Raw genomic sequence first — 25,909 nt, 5'->3', positions numbered from 1 at the left:
GCATTCGGATTTTTGTATTTAATTCCCCATTCTAAAAACTAGCCAAGCAACTTGTCTGTTTTCAAAACTAAAAGATGCTTTCCAGAAAAATTTCTAAAAACACACCCAGCAGAGTCCCAGAGATCCTGACTTAAATTATAAGGGGTTTCTTTCCCCTTGTAAAAAAGGGCATCCGCCATATGCAGATTTTACTGTCTTATAAAATGTGAGAGAGCAGGATTGCAACTGTGGCTTTACATCTCCCAATCCTTCCATTCTCACTCCCACCCAAAAATCTTATTTTCTCTCTTTCCAAATGGGAGTAATTTTTTTAAAGAATCTGGAAAATGAGCGGGTGGGAGAGCAAATTAAACTGATTTTAATATAAATTTGTAGATTTCTGGAAGAAAAAGAACCTAATTTAAAAGAAAAGTCTAGATAATTTTAAAGGAAAATAACTGCTTCAGAAACTGTATAAAATACTATTACCAAGCTGTCCTGCAAGTCTGAGGTAAGAGGAGAGGCTCACGTTAAGTTTACACCCCAGGCATTTATATTTTGAACTCTCCTGCACTATCAACAATGTATAATAAACATTTAATTACTGTGAACTATGTAAGAGAAGTTTTTTGCTCAGGTTTAAAAGGTATTTTCTTACACACAAGGAAAAATAGCTTAATTCTTGTGATTAATAACTCCAAGTGCTAGAAAATTGCACTTATTTTTTGTTTTGCATTTAATTAATTTTTTTTTAGAAAAGACAAAATGTTAGAAAAACTAAATAAAATATGACCCAGTGGCTCTGACAGCAGATTATACCACAAGGTGTGAACTCCTCAGGCAGATCTCTTCCCATTATTTCTCAGGCTATAAAGGTCACTGTTGAAGTTAGTTACCCGTGCATCTTGTAACTCCACTTATTTTTTATACTTTTGGTTTTTCCAAGGCAGTTATTCAGCTACCCTTGATTACTACCTAAAGACCAGGAATGAGCCAGCAGATAATTTATATTCTTAACTGGGAGACTTACATTTTATCACTTGTCAAGGCAGGGAGGAAGAGAATGAGGAAATATCAGTGAAGTGCTGTGCAAATGTGACATGAGGGAAGATGGTGGATCAAGAAAGCTTTTAGCAAAGCTACTGACAGGAAGAAAACAGGGCTGGATTTGAAAAACTGGTTATAGAAAACCAACACAGGCCATAAAACAGGAGTGTTTGGGACAGTATACAACAAAATGCTTCCCTTGATGAGAGGCTGCTGCCATGGTCTCACTGAATGTTTGTTCCATCAGATCCTGCTCCTTACAGAGCACCTCCTCCACAGCCCTCCACACAGAACTGCTGGTCAGAGTAAAGGGGGCTGGAAAACCCAGGCATTAGCATCTGGTGTGGGATGGGATACATCACCTTGAAAAAGGATGACAAAAGTACTGCTGATCTGTACTCTTGGGCTGCCAGAGCCTTACACTTCAGGCAGAAGCCTTGTTGGTGCTCAGAGAGGAAACCAAGTCCACCAGGGACTGAACACGTGGCACATCCCCAGCATCTGCACCACATGGTACTCCAAAGGTTCAGGTCTGCTGGCTTTACTGGCCTTCAAACAAATTCCCAAGGAGGGTGAGCCTGCTGATGGAGATTGTCAGCTCAGTGGTCCTAGCTGATCTGCAATTGCATCAGCTGAATTCTGCCTGTTGGGGCTTTACCAAGCTTTTAACTGAATACAGGAGACATTGGAAATCTCAATTAAAATGATGAACTCAGCCTGTATTATTAACATCTGTTTTCCCTGTCACAGTTGATTTATCAGGCACTGAGCACACCCATGCTGGCATCCAATAGGCATGTCCTTTCATCCATCCCTGGTCCAGACAGATTGTGGGGATGCAAAGAGTAAAGAAGAGATGTGAGCGAGAAGATCAACCATCAGTTTGGGCAATGCTGTAATTTATCCCTGTATATTTTATGATGATTAGATAGTGCCTCTAAAACAAGGGTCTCAAAGCACTTCAAATATTCCAGCCATGTTAATTCTCCTGTGAGGAAAATACTGCTGCTGACAAGTAATCTGAGATGCAAGAGGACTGCCATGACAACGCACACGGCAAAGCCTTATCTGCCAGGTAACTGCTTTCATGTGAAGGTGTAACAGAAGTGAATGCAACTGAGACCAGTGAACAGACCTTCTCCTGAACCAGAGCTCACCTGCTCAGCCCAGCTGGGGTGTCAGCCCTGGGGAGCAGCCTGGGGTGTCCCTGATGCCTTTGTGCAGCAGCTCTGGAGAGGAGAGCTGCTGCCAGAGCGCTGCCCTGCCCAGAGCAGGGGTATAAATAGCACTGCTGTCGCCGGTGGGGCACCCAGAATGTGGAGCAGGACAAGCTCTCTCCACGTCCTCACCCACTCGCAGCCAGAAGCGCTGTCACATCTCGTTTGCTCTCTGCTTGGCACTGCCTGTGTCAGCAGAGATGGGGACAACTGGAAACTGATGTTAGCTTGTGCTCTACAAGAGCCAAAGTGAAAAATGAGAATTGCAGGTTGCTGGCTTTTTTGCTTGTAAATTAAGTGAAAATGGCCACCTTTCTTTCAGGATGGAATAGCAGATTTTCTTTAAATTGGTATTTGGAAATAGGAACATTTTGCATTTTATTCCAGGTCCAATTTACTTGATGCATGCCTCCATACAAAAAATTCTGAAACTAGAAGTGAAAATTGAATAAAATCCTTAGAATTAAAATTGTATATACATATGTACTTTACATGTAAATAGAATATAAATCCCTGAGAGATTCCTAAATGCTTTTGTCATGATCCTAAGGCTAATTTAGAGGAAAAGCTGTTGATGATGAGAGAAAATAACACGCACTAGAAGCTTCTAGAGGCAAAGACCCTGTCCTCACTAGAGGAGTGCTTCCTAGCCTTACCAGAGAAATGAACTGGCCTGGTTTTGGGCAGTGCATAAGGCAAACTCATAGGATCCATATATGGGGACTAATAAAAGTGTGGGAGAAGAAATCACAGCCTAAATAAATTAAGGATTTAGAAAAAGGCTTTTTCTCTCTCTCTCATTTTTCTGAACAGCAGCAAAGCCTAAGGACTAGAACTGAGAAACCAAAAGGTTTAAGTAATATTGTGTTATTTGAAATCTGCTTTGGAAAAGCCCTGGCTTTCCTCAAAAAAAGTAAAAAAGTGCAAGTAACATAAAGTAAATACTCTAGGAGACTAAAATCCATCAATGCCTAAAAGCTTTTCTGGGTTGAACTGTCTTACAATGTAACTGAGTTTCAGAAGGCACAGCATAGAGCTGATGAGGTCTCCCCAGAAGTTTTGTGGAAGTTTTTTTCCAGTTATGTTCTCCTGGTATTCTCCCTGCCTTTAAACCAGTTTTTCCCTTCAAGTCCTAGGAGTCTAATAGAAATAGTAAGCTTCCTGAGGTTTTTTTATTTGTGGGAACACATACTGACTCTCCCCAGAAACCATGCTAGAGGTACCCAGTTCTATCTCTGAATATTCATATAACTGCAGTGGCTCAAATAAAGATATATCAAAAATATGTCCAGTGCCAGTTCTGTTCCTAATAAAAAATTCAGCATCCTCCTTTCAGTGGAACTAGATCAATTTACCCCAAATCGGCATCTGCCCCAGTTTTCAGGACATCAGAAATAGAAATGAGTTCATGTCAGAAGTCACAGAAAAATGGCTCAGCTTAATATAGTAAGAGTTTGTTATAGCTTCTGGCCTTCTTGCAGCACCTCTGCATTTTCCATCTCCCAGTTTCCCAGTGTTTAGGCATGGCTCTACTGAGAAGCTCTCTAGAATAAGATGTGGCATGGAAGTGATTTGCTGTGACTTCATACACTAGCAAAGCAGCCAGCACAGATGCAATTACCCCAGTAAAATCTGGGCCAGGGCCACGGCCAGGGGGGTTTATTTGTTTCCAAGATGTGATACAAATTTCATTGGCAGAGTAACTCTTGTTAATATCAGCAGTCTCTTCATTAAAGTGATGCTTGAATCTGTCTATTCTAGCAAATCTTTCCAGGGATTGGTCCTCGCCTGAGCCTTCACTCCTTGTGCATATTTAAGGTTATATTCTACCTCCAGTTACTTCTGGAAAAGCATGTTGTCTCTGGTATGGAGCTCCCAATCAGGCCTTTCAAGTGGGCCATCCTCAAAGAGAAAGACAGGACATTGCTTCAGTCCAGGGCGGGGGGGATGAAGAATCTCAACAAACAAGGCTCATCAGCATCTCAGCTGAATTAGTTTAAGCAACCGTGGAAAAACATCTCTCTGGAAGAAGTGTTGGAAAGGGAATGATGTTAATGTTGACTGATTTAGAAGGCAGCCTTGTAACTGTAATTTATTACAATTAATTGACTGTGCCGTCAGCCCTAGTAAGATAGTGACTAGGAAACAGCATGAGAGTACCCAGCACTGCACAGAGATAGCAAAGAACAAGTCTTCAGGAGATAGATCTGTTTTGTGAAGTGCAAGAGAGAAACAAGACAATATCCTGGGGAAAATGATGCATGGAAGCACAGATTTCAGTCCAGCCCTGACAGGCACAGACACCTTCTTGCCTCAGTGAAGCACCATGGCCCTAATCTAGGCAGAAGAGGGGTTTGTGCCTTGGACATTCAGCAGTAAGAAAACACCTGCAGGGTGTTCTGCTGGCTCAAGTCATTGGGAGCCAGAGATGTCTGAAGGAATACCTGTAACCAGCCAAGGGAGCTAAAACTTCCCCAGGGCCCGTGAGTCACAAAAGCTGGAGGGGAGTGAAGACCTTTAAGGTGTTTTGTCCAGCCCACTTTGTCAAGTGATGAGGAGGTTATTGCACTGACTAACAAATTTCATGACCCAAGAGATTTCCTGCTGTTAATCTCAGATTTTCACCTTCCTCTTCTTTTTAAGATATCATCCCATAAATCCCAGCTCCTCTTCCACAACTGCCCTCCTTTTCATGAACATTTTTCTAGCATTGTTTTATCTCCTTCCCCAGCCCCATGTAAACAGCAGGTGAAGGAGTGAGGTCAGTGCACAAGTCCAAAGCACAGCACCAGGTGGTGAAAAAATGCAGAAGATATTCCATTCAGATAGGGTGGACTCAGGGCAGAAGGTACCTTTTTTATCAGCAAAAAACTGCGGGATTTAGAGCAGAAATGGAGAGATGAGGAGATGAAGAGTGGGAAAGTGCAGAGGACTGAGCAACGGGAATCCTATGTGATCACTACCCTAACAAACTGCCTCATCAGAGAGAAAAGATGGAGAAAACCTTAAACCCAGCTTGGATTACCCTGATAAATCCTTTGGCCTAGAGCCCACTTCATACCTTCCAACCCAGAGCTTCCCCTGCAGATTTGCAGTTCCTCTGCTGCCTTAAGCTCCTCCTTCATCTGCCTGCCCAGAAATGCCCAGCTGCTTCCTACCCTTCATCTTATTGAATAGATATTAGCTGGGTAAGAAATTTTATTTTAATTTTTAAGCTATCAGAGTTATTGCCTTTTGGGGACAATATTTTCAAGCTCTTAGAGTTACTGCCTTTTGGTGACAATATATGCAACTATGAGAATTGTAAGGGACAGTAAAAAGCATTCTTACTGGTAGGATCCAGGGGTAGAATAAATTTATGGGAATGATTAGATATGAATCTATTCTGTCCACTTCTACGAAGTTACAGAACTTTGTAACTCTTCTTTTACAGAACTTTCCCCTATGATTAGGGGATGATTTTTTGTAAGAAAATAACCCCACTGGCTTCAGCTATGCTCCTTGTCAGCCCTTCAAAGAGCACAAGTCTCTCAGAGCTTCCAAATAGAAGATGCTCTTGTTCATCTACTCTGGGTGGAAGAATGAGCTTGATATCCATCACACACACCCTCCTGTCCGTATTGATATGTTTGTACCACACACACTGTGGGGAGATTTATTCCCCATAATGAGTAAGTGAATTGCAAGAAAGAAAAAGCATTTCTGTGAGAAAAGGTGGGGCTGAAATTTTGAGGATGGTGAATTGACTGTCCTCATTTGGTCTAATGATACATTTTACAAGAGATCTCATTCAGTGTGTGGATTTCAAAAAAGCACAGTAAACACAGGGAAAGCAAAAGTAATTCAAATATGCAAAAAACCAGAGTCAATCAAGTCCCACTGACGTCAAATTCCATGATTCAATTAGAGCTAAATAAAATGCTGTATCAAACAATAAAAGCCTCTTGGATATATATGAATTATTAGAAAATGGGTCTTTGATTTATAGAGAGCACAGAAATACTAATTTAACTTTTTTTATAAATTAGGAAAGGCAAAAATATGCTTAAAAGTAGAATACTTTTCACACCTAGCTTTCATCCTGAAGGATGCGCATTTAAAACTGAGTCAGAACTGACATTTATAAATAATCACCCATTTCTTTACTTATGGAGATTAATCTAAGAGAATTCAGGCACTCTGTATTTGCATTTGAGATGTGCTCATCAGAGACCAGACCTCCCCAGCCAGGAGAATATTACAGAGTTGGAGATCATTACCGACCAGCTCTGCTTGCAGAGCTCCCTGTCACCCTGGCTACCCAGCCTGTTCCCTTCAGGCAGGAGACACCTCACATTCCAGGAGATTTAAGTAAGATTAAATCCTCTCAAAAACCCTGCCATGTCAGCACTCCTAGTAAAACAGTCTTTACATTCTTTTTTTCAAACAACCCTTGGAGCAAAACATGGGTTAATGGATTTATTCAGGAGACCTCTTGATGATTTAAAAGCAGCTTTCATGTTCACCCCTCCCCTGGGCACTGCACTCCTGTAATTCACTACACTGCTCCTCTGCCACAGTGTTGCTCTACCTGAGCTTTGCTGCATGCAACAGAGTCTGAGCATTCACACTGCACTGTGCCCTGCCTACCCAGTCATAGACAGGAGGTGCAGAGGCAGAGGCAGAACTGGGGTCTCTAGGCTGTGGTCAGGTCTCTGGGGTGTTTGCTAACCCCGGCCCCCCTGGAGTGGCTGCAGCTGTCATCTCCCCTTCCCCAAGAAAACATCACTGCTTGTTGTGCACTTGCAGTTCTCCATTCCTCTCCTCTCTGCTAGGATTTCCAGTATAAAGGATTTTTGAAACCCCTTCGTTTCTGTGAGCAGTGATGTGACTGATCAAAGCAGCAGCTGGGAGAGGGTTAGGGGTCCCTATCTGCTGCACAAAAAGCAGATTAGCTGCAGAGCTACAAAGCAGAGGACACCCTCCTTTGCTGTGGAGCCCCTGGGGACAGCAGTCACTGTTGATTAGCTGAACTGGATAAATTTATTTAATTTCTGAGTTGTTTTTTCTTGGTTTGTTTCAAAGGCTAGGTTGAAGACTCTGGGCCTGACATTTCCTTTCTCCCCACATGGGTGGCAGATTTGCTACTTGGCAGGCAACCTAGGAGACTCATGCAGACACTTTAAATGATGACATCTATACATGTGAGGAAAAAAATCTGACAGATGCGAAGAAATGATAAAGGAGACAAGCACACAAGCTAACGATGGCCATTCATTTTAGAGTCATAACAGTACTTACTAAGAGCTTATGGTTTTGCTTTTTATTCTGATGGGAAAGTGACCACATTTAGAGTTCATAATTGCCAGCAGCATTCCTTCCATGGGAAGGTTGGTTGCAGCACACCCTGTAAGAGGCTTGTCCCCTTCTAGTCTTTTATAGCAAAAATTATCTGTGAAAGGCGACTCCATTCCGCTGACCTGAGAACAGATTTACTTCTCAATGTATATTTTTCTGGCAACAGCATGTATAAAGGAATTACAGTACAACTATTATAAAGAAAACAATCTGTGTGGAAAGTTTGTGCCATGGCTATGACCTTGGAGCAGACATACAGTCTGTTTTTGGAAAAGACTGGAAAACTCACAGCTCCGAAACTTTCCATAAACAGTTTATAGAAGAAAAAGAAATAAACAAACCCGAATGAATGAAAATCAGGTTATCAGATTATTTTCAAAACAGATGTGTTTCAGGCTATTAAAGAAAAGCAACTAGGGAACACAGATGTGCAAAATTAAATACTTGTTATCCTACATACACTGTAGTACATGGAAAACCACGATCTGCTGGCATCTGCAAGAATTATCTTCAAACTCTAAGGAACAAATGAAAATTGCAAGACGTTGCAGATATTTAGGACACCTCAGGAGCCTGTTAAAGAATGTTCTGCAGCGAACTGTCAGCCAGCACAATTATGTTATGCCAAGCATTCTTATTAAACACTTCTTACATACCATTTTGTACATGATTTTCAAATGCGTTTTTAATGGAAGAACTCAAATGAAACAGAACATCCTGAGCACATAAAGTTTCCACTTTTGGTGATTATCTGCACTCAAAAGCCAGAAGATGGTTTAAATAAAATCAGATGGAAGATAAGTAAATTAATATACGTGCATGCATGTGGACATTCCCACATTCCGACATGTGTGCGTGATGGAAATCAAAACTGAGAACAGGAGACATTTAATGGATGCTTATATCATCAGATGCCTGTGTTACATTAACAATCTGCCCTTTTCTTAAAAGAAATAAAAGTAGGCTTTTTGGTTTTTTGGTTTTTCTTTACATTAAAGACATCATTTAGCCTTCAGATTATCTATATGAAGTTTTGTTTTGTCATCTACAGGAATCCAGTAAAACATCAATTTATATAGTCTTAAAATTAAGACTTACCATAAGCAAATGTATTTGACCAGCAAAAGGTTACATTACTGAGCCCTTACTGGACACAAAACATGAATATGTTGTATTGACATGCATCTCTCTTACCAAAGAACACTGGTTATTACTCAAAGCAATTAAAGCAGCAACTAGAAGCTACATAGAAGACTAAGTTAATTTTATTAAAACACAAGGTAGTTGCAGATGCCAGCATGTCCAACAGCCTCACGGTGTAAGCCTTGCTGGTTTCAACACTCAGTTCATTGACACAGGAGAAAAGCCAGAAACTAAGGGAAATGCAGACCATCTGCTCAATCCAGATGCAGTGGAACACACTTCTAACCTCTAAAGCTATTTACCATCAAGAAACTGAGACAAGATCAATTTAGTCATCTAACTACAGATCTAAGAGATTTTTTTGGCATTGAAAGTAAAACTGGAATACATTTGAGTTGAAAGAAAACTTTGCTGATTTTCAAACCTTTAGCATCGCTCTCAGTACAAACCAACTCAAAATGAGAGAGATAACTAGATATGGCAAATATTTATTGAAACAAATGCATGCACACAAGCAGCCAGCAAAATCCCAGCTCGTCTGCTGGATGTTCTAAACGTGTCTAATTGATGTAATGAGGTTTCCTTGCAGCTTTTAAGTTCCTAGAAAGTCACAGTGTGCATACACATACGATTTCCTTGCAATACTTGCAGACTCAAAACACGAACTAAAGCCACTGTGCCTGAAAAACAAATTAGGCAGGAAAACGTTTCTTACCTTGAAATTATGAACCTTCTCGTATTTTGGAACATGTTCATTTTCCTTCAGAGTTGCTCTTCGGACGAGCGACGTCAACTGCGAATAAGCAAAGAGTTTAAGAGGTTGCCAGATCGTCACGGACGCCTTGCGGGCGCCCAGCTTCATGCCCAGGGCGGCGAGCAGCAGGTCGCGCTGCCGGCCCTCGTGCCCGGCGCGGTGCCCGGCGCTGCCGCGGGCTCGGGGCGCTGCCCAGGGCTCCCTGGCCGGCATGCTGCCCGCCCGGCCGCCTCACTCTCGGGCTGCCGGGGCGCCAAGGACCATGCCGCAGCCTAGGCTGCCGGGGCGGGCGGCGCGGCCATGGAGGGGCGCGGGGCTCGGCGCTGCCGGCGGGCGGCCTGCGGGCCGGGGGCGGGCGGCGGCCGGCGGCGGGGACGCGCAGCCCGCGGCCGCTCCCTCCATCGGCGGCGGCCGGCTCGGGGGGCGCGGGGACGCGCACGCCTCGCGCCCGGCTCGCGGCCCCGCGCGGAGAGGAGCGGCCCCGCCCCGGGGCGGCCGCAGCCAATGGGGGCCCGGCGAGGCGGGCGGAGCGGCCCCGCCCGGAGCGGCCCCGCCCGCGAATGTCACCTGCGCGCTCCTGCGGCGGCCACCGGCAGCTCCCGGGGCCCCCCGTCTGACATGGCCTGTGCGGGTAATGGACCGCTGATGGGCGCCAGTCTTCCTTTAAAATTACGTTTTTCAGTGCTTTCCGTGTGAAAACACTCTCGCCAATCTCACATCTTGTAGGGATGTGAACACAAATGTCAGCCCAAGTTCACTGCAGCGCTCCGTCCAGCAAAGACCTGAACCCCGAACTGCTGGTGACGCCTCTCTTTAGACATTTACAGATCCTAACAAAAAGTGAATGACCACAGCCTCCCTCTGGACCGAAACCTGAAGTTCGCACGGATGCAACTGACGATGGAATGCGCACAGGGCGGTCTGGTCCTGGCCAGCCCTCACACGAACTATTTCACACAGCCACTAAAGCCTTGAATTTAACAGGCACAGGAACCCGAATGGAGGGGCTCGCAGGGAGCAGGGCAGACCGTGCCGTGCCCACCCGACTGGAGGGGCTCGCAGGGAGCAGGGCAGACCGTGCCGTGCCCACCCGACTGGAGGGGCTCGCAGGGAGCAGGGCAGACTGTGCCGTGCCCAGCAGGGCAGCCCAGCTCCGGCGGCTCGCTCCGGCTCTGCCCCTTGCCTACTGGTGCTCTCCTAGCGTTTGGGGAGAGCCTTCGGCAGAGCCAGCAAAACGGACCCTTGATGTGATGCCAGCCGAGCCCTACACCGTGCGGCTCACCCCCCGGTGTAGGCGCCGGGCACCTTCCCTGCGCACCGCCTGCCTGTGCAGACAGCCGGCGGGCAGCCTCCCTCCTCCCCCTGCACAGCCTGCCGCACTGCAACCCTCTCCCTGCTGCAGCTGGGTATTTTTATCTCTCCTGACTCAGAAACCAACGACAAGCACAGCTTGTCACAAGCTTCTGGGTGGAATTGGTATGTGCTTTGCAGCTGGATCACAGTGTTCCAGTTTAGCTCCTGCCAATACAGCTGAGAATAGTGCTCATTGGGGCCCCTCTTCTGTTCTCTTGGGTGGCCACCCCTACCTTCCCGACAGGTTTTAAAAATCTACTGGGTTCCAGCACAGGGTCATGGTGCAGAGATTAAGGATCAAGGCTGGTGCTTCACTAAACACTAATCTGCAATACAACTAATAATTGAAACACTGGAGACAGATTATACAGGAGGATGCTGCCAGGCATTACTGGCTTATACAGGGGTCTGACTCAGTTCCTGTTTTCAATACAGGCAGGAGGCTGCTTGATCCTATCAAGAAATACTTTTCAAACGACTACCTCAATCTGCCTGTCTTGCTTTTAACCACTCCCTTCTGCTGCAGGTGTTTGCTCCGCTGGCATTTTTCTGTCTATCCTTGCAAGTGTATTAAAACTCCATGGCAATAGGAGATCAAGAAAACTGAGATGACAACTAAGAGATGACAAAAACTAACCACTTCATCTACAAGAAGTGTGAAAATAACATGAACTAGGGATGAGGAAGGAGACAAGCTTTTCAGCTCATGTTCATCTTCCCTTCCCTTTCACTTAATGGCTTAATGCCCTAGAACTAAATCAGGTGAAAGTCCTTATGGAACAAGTTAGACCTACACCTGCCCCAGAGGAAACATCCTCTCCAAACAACTTTGAGTGACAACAGGCTCAGGAAGTAAGTCACGAATTCTAAAAACATTTAATTACACTTTTTCCTGCATCCCAAAATTCCTCTTATTTTTTAAAGGGAAAAAAATGCATCACCAAAGCTTCATATTAAAATTAAATTCTTTGAAAATGGAATTTGTTGCAAATAGATAACACAGTGATTTTCAACAATAAATTTACTATCAGAATAAACTCCTATTATTTTGTATAATTCCACTTAAGAAGCAAGGTAAAGCAGGCTGAATTTCCCTTTCAATCACTAGTAGAGCACATATATGGTTTTTGGCACACTTACTCCTTAATTGTCAGCTTCCCTTTTCCTAATTCTGAAGAACTGAGTTATTTTCAGTGGCACTTTAGAGTCATGCTAGTAGAAAAAGATCTCTGGATCCTGGAAAATTAAACCTAAGAATACCAATAAAAAGGTAAGCAAAACTAGTCAGCAGGGAAAGGTCCTATCTCATGATTGTAATTATGAAAATGTGTTATAATCTGGAAAGTAGTTATACAATTATGAATTTTAATTTTAACACTGCTTTGTGCTACAATACTCTGACAGAGACTGCATATTGCTTTCACATAAATCAGCTCCCCATTGCTCAATGCAAAGCATTTTCTGTTTACAAATAAAGGAGTACTGGGCTCACCACCTCCCTTGCAGCCATTCACCTGGGCTACATGCTCTACAGCAGTGCACACCAGAAACAGATTGAAACAAAGTTAAAGCCATAAAGATAGCTACTGAAAAATTAAAATTTATACAACTGCTTTGACACAATTTTATAATGTGTATGCTCATTCTTCTGCCATTGCCTAACTTTGGCTATTTGGCTTTGCAAAGCAATGCTCTCCTTTACACAGACCAAACCCCTTCCTTCAAAAACCAAACTGAAGAATGAAATTTCTGTTGTACACACCTTCCTGACAACAGTTTGGGTCGTCAGGCAGGTCCAGAACTGTAATGTTTTAGTATGTGAGATACTGAAGTAAGAGAGAGCAAGCCACTGTCCTCAGGCAGCCCTAGGCACTGCAGAGATGAGTCATCCCTGAGAGCAAACACGTGAAGTCACGGACTTGGGGCTTAAATCCTGCAGGAAGCTATCCACCCCCAAGACACTCTCCTGCTCTAGGCTCTCTGGGCTGTCTGCACTGCCTGTAGGTGTGGGTCCTGCTCCTCTTCATACACCTTTGGCTGGCTTTTGATTCAATGCCTGCTCTCCAGTGGTTCCTGCACTCCTACCCCCCAGCAAAGTCTCCTCTCCAGAGCCCTTTCATTTTCCAACAAATTATAACTTGCCCTGCCTGAAGATACTGTCTGCTATATAGTGGACGAAAAAAAGGTAAAAATCTGAAGAGGAAAGTTATTTCCTTTCCACTTTACTAAGTCTTAATTTTATTTTTTTTTTTTTTAGTAACTGTGTGTGACAAACATTTGCAATCACAATTGCACATGCAGGGAGCAATATGCTGTGCAGACTCCATGAGGAAGGAAACTGCAAGGCTGTCATTCTTAAATTTAATTTCAGGACATGATTTCACAGGACTGAGGTGAACTGAAAATGGAATGACTGGAATCAACAGCTGAGCAACTTTTCAGCAGGGCATGCAATCAGAGCAGCCTCAGTCCTGTGCATTTTAGTGATTTAAGCACTAAAAAGCCAAACCCAGCAACACAACAGGCTTTAAACCACAACATCTGATTAGAGGTTCTACAACTTACATATGGACTGAAGGGAAAAAAAAAAAAAAAGAAAAAAAGACTGCAATGTGCTATTTCAAATGTTCCCATTTGTTATAAAACCTCAGCTGTAAGAGTGGTTCGGTCTCCTGGGACTCCACTTTCCTTACTTGTCCCTGGAGCAGTCCTTCAGGGTGCAGGAGAGACAGCTGTTCTCTGCAGCACTATTTGCTCTCAGTGTTAGATGAGTAATGTCTGTGTATTTTCTGGTACTAATCTCCCAATCAGTAAGTCTTATTGTGAAGCCTTCACAGAATTGATTTAAAAGTCATCCACGACTTGCAGTAAATTCCAATTAGTCACTCTCTGAAAGACACATTATGTAAGTTTAATCCAGTCACACAGTTCAGTCAACATCGTACAAATTCTCTAAAAAGGGAAATCAATGTACTCCCATTCGTTGAGTAGTAAAGTGAAATTACTTCAGGGAAAAAAAAAACAACCAAAACCCAACACCAAACCCAAACCAAAACAGAAAATTCAAGTCAGGTTAAGATCACAGGTCCTAGAATAACCAGATTAGAGTTGATGAGTTGATCCTGAAGCCCACGTGCATTTCCAATACAATGGAATGTTTAGTTTTCTGAGCACCTGGCTCCACTCTCAAACACATGATCATGTTTTCTTCAGAATGCATGTGTACTACACTGCAGGCTTTTATGATTAAATATGTTTTATTGTTTCAGAATTTATATATAATATGATCCCTTCCTTGTATTTTAATAATAACCAGCAGTTATATTGCATGCAGTTTTTAAAAATATCACAGATGATGTCCTATTGTACATGTATTAAGAAAAAAGGCATTTGGTTTACTATGCAGTGAGCCACAGTACATTTTGCAGTATTCTGTTTCACTGTATAGCTAACTTAGCCAAATGCATATGCTCAGAAAATCCTTGCTTGTACAAACACTTTATAGGCATATTTTATGGCCTCAGTACATGATTTTCAAAAGCTAATCAGTCAGATTGTGAAACTGAGCCCAATTTCTTCAATGCTGCTGTTAGTGAAAGTTTGTTCCAAGCTAAATATAACTTTCCCAGTCATATCTTTCATAGGATTGTTCTGATGGGGAATGAGGAGCCCAAAATTTTACTTTTTAAATAAAAGTAGTGATAATCTGCTCTCAGTGAATTTTTTGCACTTGTAAAATGCTAATGCCAGGCATAGCCTATGCCCACCTAGGAGCAGAGGGTAAGAATGCTATTAAAAGTTCAGCCTGAAAGATGACATCTCAGAAGGTAGGTGGAAGGACCATCACACAGTCTCAGCCACCAGGAACTTCTCTTGCTGCCATTCCAACACAGCCACATTTACCTGGCACATGGACTCCTTCAGGCTCCCACAATACTCAAGCAGAATGGAATCCTCAGGCAACATAGAGCCCTGCTTTCAGTTACCCAGAGGGGAGCTAGGTTTAAGTCATGGTTAAATGATGAAATCTTACTCCTGAGGAAAGTTCTGTGCAGTCCTGCCCTCAAAGCAGGACAAGCAGGAGCCACAGAGCTCTTCCCTGCAGACAGAAGTGCAAGATGTCCCCATCGCCCCAGCTGCCTCTGTCAAAATAACCTTTCCCTAAAGACAGAGACCACCAGCCTGCTTGCAAGAGGCAGGATGCAACTGCTTGACAAAAAGAGGGCTGCCACCAAGCTGGGTGACACTGAGGCAGGAGATGCCCAACAAACACCATGATAAGAGCTACCCAAAAAGCAAAGAAATGAGCTCCCAATTCTGTGGTGAGGAAACAAGTTCCCGTGACTAAGAGTTCAAGCTGAGGCATCAGCCTCAGAAACTCACTCCTTGCTTTGTCATAGCTCCTTACCACAATCCCATTCTTCTGCCTGAAAACAAAATGCATTAAAAGGGGGCCAACCCCAACCAAATCTGGAAAAGTACAGAAGGAGACCAAGAACTGGTAGAGGACACAAGGTACAACCTCCCTGCCTCAGGGACCTGGCAGCAGCACTGTTCCCCAGGCAAACCATTCAAAACAATTTGTGAAAAAGAAGAGAAGCATAATTAAACACTGGAATTTGTCTCCAGTAAATCCTCCAGACAAAGACTGTCCTTTACAATTTTGCTTTCTGTCCTTCCCATCTACTCTCCATTTTTCATAGTTTTGGTTTTGGTCCATCCTATCTTCCTCCCCTCCTGCCAGGAGCCTGGGCCATGGAGGTGCTATGCTAAACAGTGAGTTAAAGCATGGTCAGGTACTCCTCTCCCTGTGCAAGGCAGGAGCAGACAGACTGGGAGGACTATTCACACAGGTTAAGTTAATTATTACACCATGACACATTGCTAAAACAGAGCTAGAGAGACCTGTCTTGCAGCTACAAGGCCTCCAGGAAGAGGAGCTGCTGAAAAAAGGAGCTCTGCCTAGCAGAGCAACCTTCCCCCTGGTCAGCAACACAGAGACTGTTCCCAGCAGCTTCTCCATCTTGCTCTCATTGAGTCAGCATTTCCTGTTTCAGCTGAGAGCACTGCATTTTCTTCCCATCCCTTTGTCTGGGATGTGTCTCCCTGCAGGTCTGCAGAGAGCTGTGCTGCTGTGACCCAGGCTCCTCTGACATTCATTGCAGTGAAGGGTCACTCCAGAAAAAGCCTCTTGACTCATGACATGTCAAGGAAAGGCTGTACTCCAAAAAGAGCTTAAAAGTAATTTATAAATGCCATGTGCTCTATAGGAGTGATAGCAGTTAAAATGTAATGCAAATTGGCAGCTGTATGAATGCTTCTCTTTTGGCAAATGCTCTTTATTACCGATACACTAAATTAAAGTATTGTAGGAGGAAACAGGCTGTTAAGCCCAATCGTTTGAAACCACAAGGGACTGGTGGTTTTATTCCTCATCTGACCCATACTGTTATAACAATTTCTTCAAATAAAAGGAAAGATAAAGATAAAAATAAAAGAGAAATTTAACCATATCCTTTGATGAGGAAAGAAATGTTACATTTCCTTCATCATATCCATTTAAGAATCTTATAGATAAAAGCAGTTTCTACAATCAACCCCTATTATCTTTCTGTAACTGAAAATGCATACACTTAGGGATAATGAAAATCGTGTAATCCACAAGGTCTTTCTAATCATATGTTTATTAGGTGTTTTAAAATTTTTTTCTTTGTGGAATAGGAGTTTTGGCTACTGGTATAACATGGGTAAATGGTATGGAAATTTCTTTTTATGTCTCATCAATATTTTCTTACCTGATGTATAATACTCATTTCACATTAGTCTTGACTGGCAGTCTAATGCATCTAATATTAGCCTTTTTTTGTTCTACATGGCAATTCAATTTAGACTAATTCAATGTATGTTATAATTGAAAACTGCAGCTCATTAATTTCTAAACACTCTTTGTATTTCAGACTACACCTGCTCCTTTGGCACAGCCTCTATTTCGAATCCATCCGCTTCTTCCTGAATAAGCTGTGTTGCTATGGTACATGTGCTGTCACAGTTTCTTTCTTAATCATACTTTCAGTCCATAATCATACTTATTTAGCATAAATAAGAGTAAGAATACAATGTCTCCTAATCCTTCCTGAATTAGTGTTTGATTTGAACTGATGAGTCAAAGTGAAAACAATGTTTAACCTGAAGGAACACCAGAGGCTGTCAAATGGCTATATTCAATGTGCTTGCAAAATTTATAATGGTGAAAACCTGCTTATGGACCACTTCACTGCAGAAAAACTAAACAATAGGGTAACCCCCAGTGCTCACCAACCCTCAGAGACCCTGATTACCAGTTTTGTAGGTCCATATGTGTCCATGGGTATAGCTGCACCAGTGGGTCTGTTCATTTTATACTGGGCAATTAGGCACACTTGGAGAATCAGATGGGCTGATCATCCTTCAAATGAGTCTCATGTGGACTCCCACTTCCTTGCATAAATCTCTATTTAAATCAAGACTGCTTTGAATCCTGCAATCAATGAAACCAGAGTGGAATTGGCAGCAGAATTAGTCTGTCCCAAAGTCACATTATCAATTATTAACAAATTATCCATTTATTTCCACCCATAGTCTTCTAATCCCTGATCTATTCTCAGAAAAGGCTCGTTTCACTTCTGTTGACCAGTATTCCAATTTTTTCCTCTCTCCCTTTCCACATATGGTTCATCTTTCCTATTTACTCCCTCTAAGTCTCCTAATTAACATTTTAAAATGCTTCTGTCAGGAAAATTTTTCCTATAAGGGCAGTAAACATCCTATTTCCCTACAGAAAGCTATGACTATTAAAAAATCTTGAGACAGGCACTCAAGAAATCATCATCTCAAATGGTCAAACACAGCATCTTTGAAACAAAGTTAAATAACCACTTCATTTGAAAATGGAATTATTTTGAATGATGGGGCTGGTAATGTAACTCTCCATCATAAATCTTGGCTATACAGAATATTTAGATATTATTTACAGAATATCTCCCTTTCAAGGGAGAAGCACTGGCATGTGGACAGATCATACAACCCCTGTCACACAGGAGAGACTCCAGGGGTTTTTATTTTCCCCCCCCCAGCATGTCTGTGGTTTCTTACAACATAATGTTTAGTTGATGTCTATTTTCAGTTGAAATACACTAGTCCCAGGTCTGTGTCTACACCTGGGATTTCAGATGTGTGTGGTCTTTGACCAACACCTTTTATTTTGTGTACAGGTCACATCAAAGTTAAAAGACTAAGTTTAGGGTATATTTGCATTACTGAAATTCAGTGGAAATGAACAAAATGTTAAACCAGCACAAAGTCTTTCTTAGCATGCTTTTCATCTCACCTTACAGGGCAATTTTTCATTTGTACTGCCACCATCAACTAGCACTTTAAAAGTGACACTGCTTGTAAGATTTCTGACGCTGAAGTTGTGTGAATTTTCAACAATAAAAACAGCCCAAGAGAATTAACCCATCAGGCCCGTAAAAAATTGCCCAGTAAGCTCTCAGCAAGATCAGCTTGCTGAGCAGTGAGTCTGCCTTGAGAACTATAGTGTGGCAGAGGTGATGGAAGCTCCCAGGCACCAGCTGTGACCAGCGCTAGCAAGGATTTGGATGGAAGCTGGAGGGAATGAGAAACTGTCCCTTAGGAGACTGAGCACTTCAAATTCTGTGAAATATAACAACACAGGATACTTTCTGCAATTTTTGTGCATTTGCATTAAACATACTGCTATCTAATCATCATCCAATTCACTGAAACGCCTGAATGCAAATGTAATTCACTCTCATATTAACTGGGAAATGGCTTCAAGACTTCTCCAGCAATGTAAAATCATCAGAAATCTTCTACCAATAAACTATTTGACACATGATATAAAGCATACAGCTTTTAAAATGTTTCACCATTACATGCAAAATGGAAATTGGGAACAGAGCCTTTTCATATTTTCACAGAATTCCCCCAATCCTGTCTCAAAAAGGGTAAAAGCTTCTTGCCTCTAAGTGCTACTAATCTAATTCACAAATTGGAAAACATAAAAAAAATTATTAAATCACATATACATATGACTAAGGCTTAATATAAGACATGATACTTTGTGATACTAGCTCTAAGGTTCCTTAGGCAATTTATTTCTAACTGTTTAAGCTCTAAGAAAATGCAATAATAATCCCCACTACACAGCAATATATTCGAAGTGCATTGTAATATGAACTTCACTATTAGAAACATATAATACTTTACTTATTTTGGAAACTGTATGGAAGTTGAAATTGAGGATTATCAATACTAACAGGATGAAGATTAGAGCAACAACTAAAAGCAGAACCAGATTTTTCAGTGTGGTGATTTTTACCTTACTGAAACATTAGGACTGTAGGAACACTAAATGCCAGAAGCAACGCTGTTGCTAACTGCTGATGCCATGCAGAAGAAAGGTTAAATATGGAAAAGTTTAACATTCTAAAAGTTAATGATCAAAGGAAGACTTTGCAAAACTGTCAAGAGTTGCTGTCTTTGCTGATGACAAGTGTGACAGGTTTGAAATAATAGGAGCAAGTAGTTTGTTGAGCTTAGTAATAAAACTGCTCTCCTTACTTTGTTCAGTCAGAAAACATTCAGCTAGAGACTAAAATTAAGCATGAGAAGCTTTAGCTGAAAATATCTTTTTTCTTGTGAAAGATTAAAAAGAAAGAAACAAGGACTAGAACAGATCAGATTCTGTGGCACTACCCACAGGAAAAATGTTCTTCTTTTCTTTCACAGTCTAATGTTTGTTTTAGGCATACCTAACTACTTCTCTTTCTGCTACCACCTCTAAAGCAAGCATTTCACTCACCATGGGTCTTAAGCATTTGCTAACCACTTATGAATGGGCAATTATTAGTGGAGCAGATATACCTGCCTGTCAGGGCATTCTCTAACTGTATGGGGATGACACATCAGACCACCACAGCTCCACATCCTTTCCATCTCTGCACAGAAGCCAAAAGATACATACTTGTACGTATGGATGCATGTAAACTGTGACCAATGTAAAATGCTTTCCCTACTCCCATCTAGACACAGAACAAAGAGTAAGGAGAAAAAGGAGTTTATCTGAATAAAGAGAGAGATCACAGGAGAAAATTCCTGCTAGTCAGACTCCTAGCACAGGTTTGAACTGGCTACACAGAGCTGCAGAAGGCATAAAATACAAGATATTTCAGATATTAGTTCACAACCAAAGGTGCTACCAACTGCACTGCCCCAGCTTCTCCTTGAGCCTCTCACATTCTACAAGTGACCAAACCTGACCCTGCCCAGTTTATGAGATTGGACACAATTGTAGCCCAAGGTGATTATCACCAGCTATACTATAAAGTTTAAGTGAGGTAAGAAACTTGTAAATAACGAAATTATCCTTTTATAGGGCTCTTAATTCAACAGTCCAGTCTGTTTCCTGTAGAAGCGATTAGTAATAGAAAATAATTAGGAGATGCCAGATGGGAAGAGGAACTAAAAAAAAAAAGACCCCAAACTCACACAGCTAAGGAATGAGAACAACAAACGAGGGAGCTGCCAGCCAGCAACCCACTGCAGTCCTTCACCATGCAGAAAGCTCTTTGCACAAGCAATAAATCAGAGCCACCTGCTTTAGAGGCTGCTCTGAGAGAGACCCACCTTTTCCCTTCCACTGGCCACTGCATGGATTATTCAGTTGTGAGAAGGCATAAAAGGTCAAGGGGCACTACAAGGGCTGTTTAAAAATAGGGAAAAAGAAGATTGCAATTTACTTATACGTGTCTATGTGGCTTCCCCACAGTACCTCTAGGTGGCCTTTTTGGAAGCCTCAGGTGTAAGGCCCATTGGGAAGGCTGCAGCAGACTCCTACAGCATGCTAGGACTGAAGTCATGACAGCTCTCCATTGCTCTTCTGGAGTTGAGCTGGACCTCTGTATTTCTATGTCCCAAATACTGAGGTCCACTAGGATGGGAAAACTCGTTCTTACCCTGAAGAGTGCCCAAACAAAGCTATAGCTATCCTCTTTGGCTCTTCAGGAGCAAAGGGAGAGTCCTCCCTCCCTCGCTGTGTGTCTTCTTGTACCAGCCTATCCCAGTTACAAAAGGAGGAAATTTCTGCCAGTACATGTAAGAGAGGCTAGGGCTGTACAATACTTTTTGAAGGGCATTAAAAACATAGCCAGACCCAAACTATCAAGCATTAGAGACCCTGAAAAGAACTGAAGTGAGGGCTTCACACTGACTGACCTCACAATGCCGAGAAACTTATAAAAAGAGTAACAGTTTGTTCACTGCTAATGGTTTCATTTTATCAGCAACAACACAAGCACTATACGTGAGAATTAATTGCACAGCAACTGTACTGCTTTGCAGCCTTTTTAACAGTTCTGCACACTATTCATCTTACAAAGGCTCAATCAGGCATAGGGCATATGCTGAGGGTAATTACTCAGCACACTTCTGCTGAGGGTCTGATGTGTGAGTCTGAAAGACTAGCCCCACTCCATTTCACATGGCAGCTGCCTGTCTCAGTATAATTTGACACCTAACTTTCTGAAGACTATATCTTTGTGTACACATCTCACATGTCAAATCATAAGAGAGCCACACTTAGCTGAAAAAGCAGAAAGTAACTTGAAAGGTCACCTCAGCAAGCGTGAAGTGACTTGTACCCATGACAAAAGGCTGAGGCAGGATGCTGATCCTCAGCTGTGTTTACCTTCAGAACACAGGGAACACCTCTACAAGAGTAGCTTAGCAACAGGAGGTGCAGTCTGCTTAAAACAGGCTGGCCTAAGGCACTCGTCACTGTCTGTTCTGACCCCTGTAATGCTGGAGCAGCAACATGCAATCGGGCTGCCAACATGGGCACAGCTTTCCCTTCACGTTAATCCCCCACATTTAGTGAAAGCAGTACATTAATGTGCTCTGGAGGTGCAGACGCACACAGAGAGGCAGGCAGGCAAGTCCTGTAGGGCTCACTGCAATCAGCCAGGAGGCCACTTGCAACCTGCAGGAATTAACTGAGCACAAACCAGAGCTGCCACCAAGAGAAGAAGAGAGAGAACTAACTGTGGGAGAAACTGGAGAACTATGGGACAGTGGGACACTGGAGGTCCAGTTAAAGATCCTTAAAAAACAAGTTTTCCTTCCTAATTTATCTTTTATAAGCATGAGATACTGATAAGAGTAAACTAGATATTCTGTGTGTGACAGTGTGGGTTTAAATTAGTAAAGTGCATGCTTTGTTTGGAAGCTCTGAATCTTAAAAGAAAAGCAGTTTATACGAGCTTTGTTAGTGAATCAATTTTACTGCCATAATGAACACAAATAAGGGCTTGGGTTACTCCTGTTGATTATAAGTAGAAAAAGCGCTCTGCAGTTTGGAGGAAATAATTTTCTTTGTGCTGATATCTGTGTACTGGACAACATGTGCACCTAACTCTCCTTTTTTGGGAATTAATAAACACAGGGTTAAGTTAAAACCATATATGTTTGTAAAAAATGCATCATAACCATTTGCAGTCTTAGTTTGGACTGTACATGCCATACATGACAGTAGTTACCCACCAGCATTAATGCAAATGCACAGGAAAGATGAGGAAGGCTGGGGCAATCTCTCCTGAGCACGATGTTGGTGCTATGCTGGAGCAGCTACCTAAAAAGTAGGCTCGTCTTTCATCCTGCTAAGAATTTTCTAGGAATTGACAAAATTGTCTGTGCTTTGAAGTCTCTGCTGAAAGATGGGCTAAACCCAGAAGAAATAAATAGAAGTTTCTGCCTTCCACAGAGTTATGTTTTATTTATAAATTACATTAAAGTTACAGAGTGATTGTCATGACACCCGCGCAGGGACTGGAAAGGAACATTTGTGAGAAAAGAGTTGACAGTCTCCTCAAGTTAACCCATGGGATTCTTCAGTGCAGTATCCTGCATCTTTAAATGTACTTTAAGGTAAACATTCATCAGTTGCACTTCTAAAAACATTATTGCTTCATCATAACCCTTGTAACAGCTATGGCTTGTTTAGATGCTGTGTACATTATACACCCATCTTTTAAGTTAATTCAAGTAAATGGAAATATTTCAAACAACTTTCAGCATGAGGACTGCTTCAGCTCTCAAAGCACACTTTGATCCCTGATTATTAAGACCAGGTCTTTTTTTAGCCCCTATCAGCTCCAGAATTGGGATTACTGGGCACCAAACAGTGCCATTCAAAGCTGTCTTCCTCTATCACAGACCTCAATAAGGGTGCCTGTACTGCTATGACAGCTACTGCAGCTTCCTCAGCTACAGCTTCTCATGTGCTGTCACTAAAGATAAAATAAGCCCTGGTGAAGGAAAGGTTTAAACAGATCTTACTAACAGATTTGACTGAGAGCAAAAGTAGAAAAGTAGTAGTGTCATTAATGAAAATTTAAGTGCCAGTTTAAGGTTGGAAAGTAAGATTGGTCCCTCTGCAAACACCTGAAAGTACCATCCTTGATTTTGTATGTGGAGTCTGTTATGAATTTATTAGAAATGTACAAAGATCATGCTAACTTTGTGATCTGGATTATCTTTGGAGGTAGGTATAAAAGCATGTTTCCTACTACAATTTTACAGATTTACATTTTCAGATCTCCTTGCACAGATTTGCAGAAAATCAGCCTTCTTCACTATAGAGGAAAAAATGGTATAACCAACTAAGGTAATTCAAAATAGGAAAAGAAAATTGCTTTTGTTGGGTGACTGCTGCCATAAACCTTCTCTCAATTCTTTCCATCTATAGGAATTGAACAGAATGTAGTACAGTCTAGAGAGGGTCTTTAAATTATTTGCAGCCATTGAAGTTTCTTGAAGAAATAGCACATGTCATTGAAGTAAACATGAATAGATGTGATTCAGTTGCTATCCTAACATTTACCCCAGCATTTCATTTTGAAAGACAGGATAACTCACAACTAATAATTTCATTTTTTCATAACATTATTAAATCTTGAATCAATCATTCATACAACTTCTTACACATTACACATATTATAAAGAAATCAAGAAGAAGTCAAAATGAAATAAAATATTTTGCAGGGCTTTAAATAAGGACTTTGATAAATGTTTCTAGATACTTACTAATTTCTAAGAGCTACCATTTTTATAAGGTGTTTAACTCAATCGAGTCATCTGCTCAAAGGCCATAATTGTCTTTGAGAATGGAGAATGTTCAGAGACCCTTCAGTATTCAAGGCACAGGAGGAATACTAAATCTTATGATATTCCACTTCCACACTAGGACATACAGATTGAATTTACATGGGAAACCCTCTTTTAAATCATTCTTAGCCCTCTCTTACAGACCACATGACCCCACAACTGAGTTTGGAACAATTTGCAGACTGTTTTGGGAACTAGCATCACCTTATTAGTACAACAGCTAAAAATTCTGTTCGGGACATTCAGGCAGGACAAGCACTCTCCTATTTTCAGTCTCTCCTCCTCCAGTTATCTCTCGACAATTTAGTAATTCCTTCATATGTTATGAAAAGCATTAAATAACTAACCAGGAATTTTAACTTTTAATGTATATTTGTACATGGTATGCAATCATATCCTTTCTCATAATCAGTGAAGCACATGCTGTGCAGTGGATTATATTCTCATGCTTTTCCCATTAAAAATTGCATCTTAAATCATGCCACAATATGGTCTCTTGCACGACTCAGGAGTATTGCAATTTGTGTCTTACAGTCCTTATCTAATGATTGCATAAGTTTTGACTTTTCATCTCCTATTGTCTTTAAATCTTTCCCCTTTGCTAGGGCTCATTTTTAATATATTGCAAATGAAAAGTGTCACCCAACACATAGTGAATTCTTCTACCATACATTAACTACAGAAAAGAGCAAGGAACAAATAAAGTATTACAAGTGCCTGCTGGGAGGCATCTAACACAAAATGCAGCATTTCCTGCTACTGCCCCACTCCAAACTGAAGACTGGGTGAGTACCCTTTAATATTTCATTCTCAAGCTGGGGGTGTATTCTCTAGCTGCCCAGTTTCCATGGCAGAAAGTGAGACTCCATTCCCACAAGCTGTTCCACAGGCTCTGACTGTGTTTTTGTGTCTCTCCTTCTGAAGGACTTATATTCCATACACCACCCACACATGATTGGGCAACAGTCAGAGGCATAAAATTTAGATTCGTATCTGAACAGCCTCAGAGTCTGCAAATCTGGAAATATATTTTGGCTCAGGATGATCACATTAAAGACCCAGGCTTCTTTCTCTCTTTACAGAGGAAGAAACATACAGTGCAGGGACAAGCTGTGTGACTACATTACAAAACTGATAAAGATGCATTAATTGCCAAATGCTGTACACACTGAGGAAATTTTCATCCTCACTATGGGGCTAATGGGCACACAGATCTTGCTGCTTGGATCATCAGATGATGTTTTTTTGTGTTGGAACTCTGAACAATTTTCTTTGGTTAACTGCAATTCCATGATGTTCTCTTCATATTGGATAAAAGGAATCAACCTGCCACACCTACCACCAAAAAGAAAGAAAAACTACTTGACCTATTTATAAATGGCTGCTTGTTCCAAATACTGAGGTTGCTAGTGGGATCAGGTGTTGGTCATGGGGCTGAATGCCTTATTCTCCTTGGAGATTTGTGGGTGAAATGGCATGCAGGAAAATCTGTGCCATCTTCCCACCAAAACCCTGCAAACACAGCCAAGATGTCACCTCTGTGCCACTCCACGCTGAAAAAGATCACATGGTACTGTCCCCATGCAGCTACAGATAGCAATCCCAACAAAGACTCAAAAAGTAAATTGAAATTTCCACATTCAATTATCCTGTGATATCTGTGTGCCTCTGTGTGTTCACATCAGTATAGTTCCAAGACAAAACAAAGAAGAGTATTAAAACCTGGGCTTCAGGACTGAAAACACCACTACTGTTGAACTGTAGTCCCTTTAGTCACTTGTAAGTTCCAGATGAAGAGGGTGGGATGCTGAGATTGCATGTCTAACCTGTGTACCTTGTTGGTGAGTGACATAACACA

The 25,909-nt window shown here is 41.9% G+C and overlaps 1 protein-coding gene across 2 annotated transcripts in view; it reads right to left on the bottom strand.

Annotated features, from left to right (window-relative positions):
• The window catches only part of CHN1 (chimerin 1), a 90,310-nt gene that overhangs the window by 17,547 nt on the left and 46,854 nt on the right, over positions 1-25,909 (bottom strand). For both annotated transcript variants that reach the window (XM_056496841.1, XM_056496842.1), the window contains one exon: positions 9,439-9,516. In XM_056496841.1, the coding sequence (XP_056352816.1) occupies positions 9,439-9,516 (78 nt within the window). The remainder of the gene's footprint in view (positions 1-9,438; positions 9,517-25,909) is intronic.

Source organism: Oenanthe melanoleuca, chromosome 7 (assembly GCF_029582105.1).
Source record: "Oenanthe melanoleuca isolate GR-GAL-2019-014 chromosome 7, OMel1.0, whole genome shotgun sequence".
Lineage (NCBI taxonomy): Eukaryota > Metazoa > Chordata > Aves > Passeriformes > Muscicapidae > Oenanthe > Oenanthe melanoleuca.
Note: the sequence above shows the minus strand (reverse complement) of the source record. Positions and strands in the feature narration are given on the sequence as shown.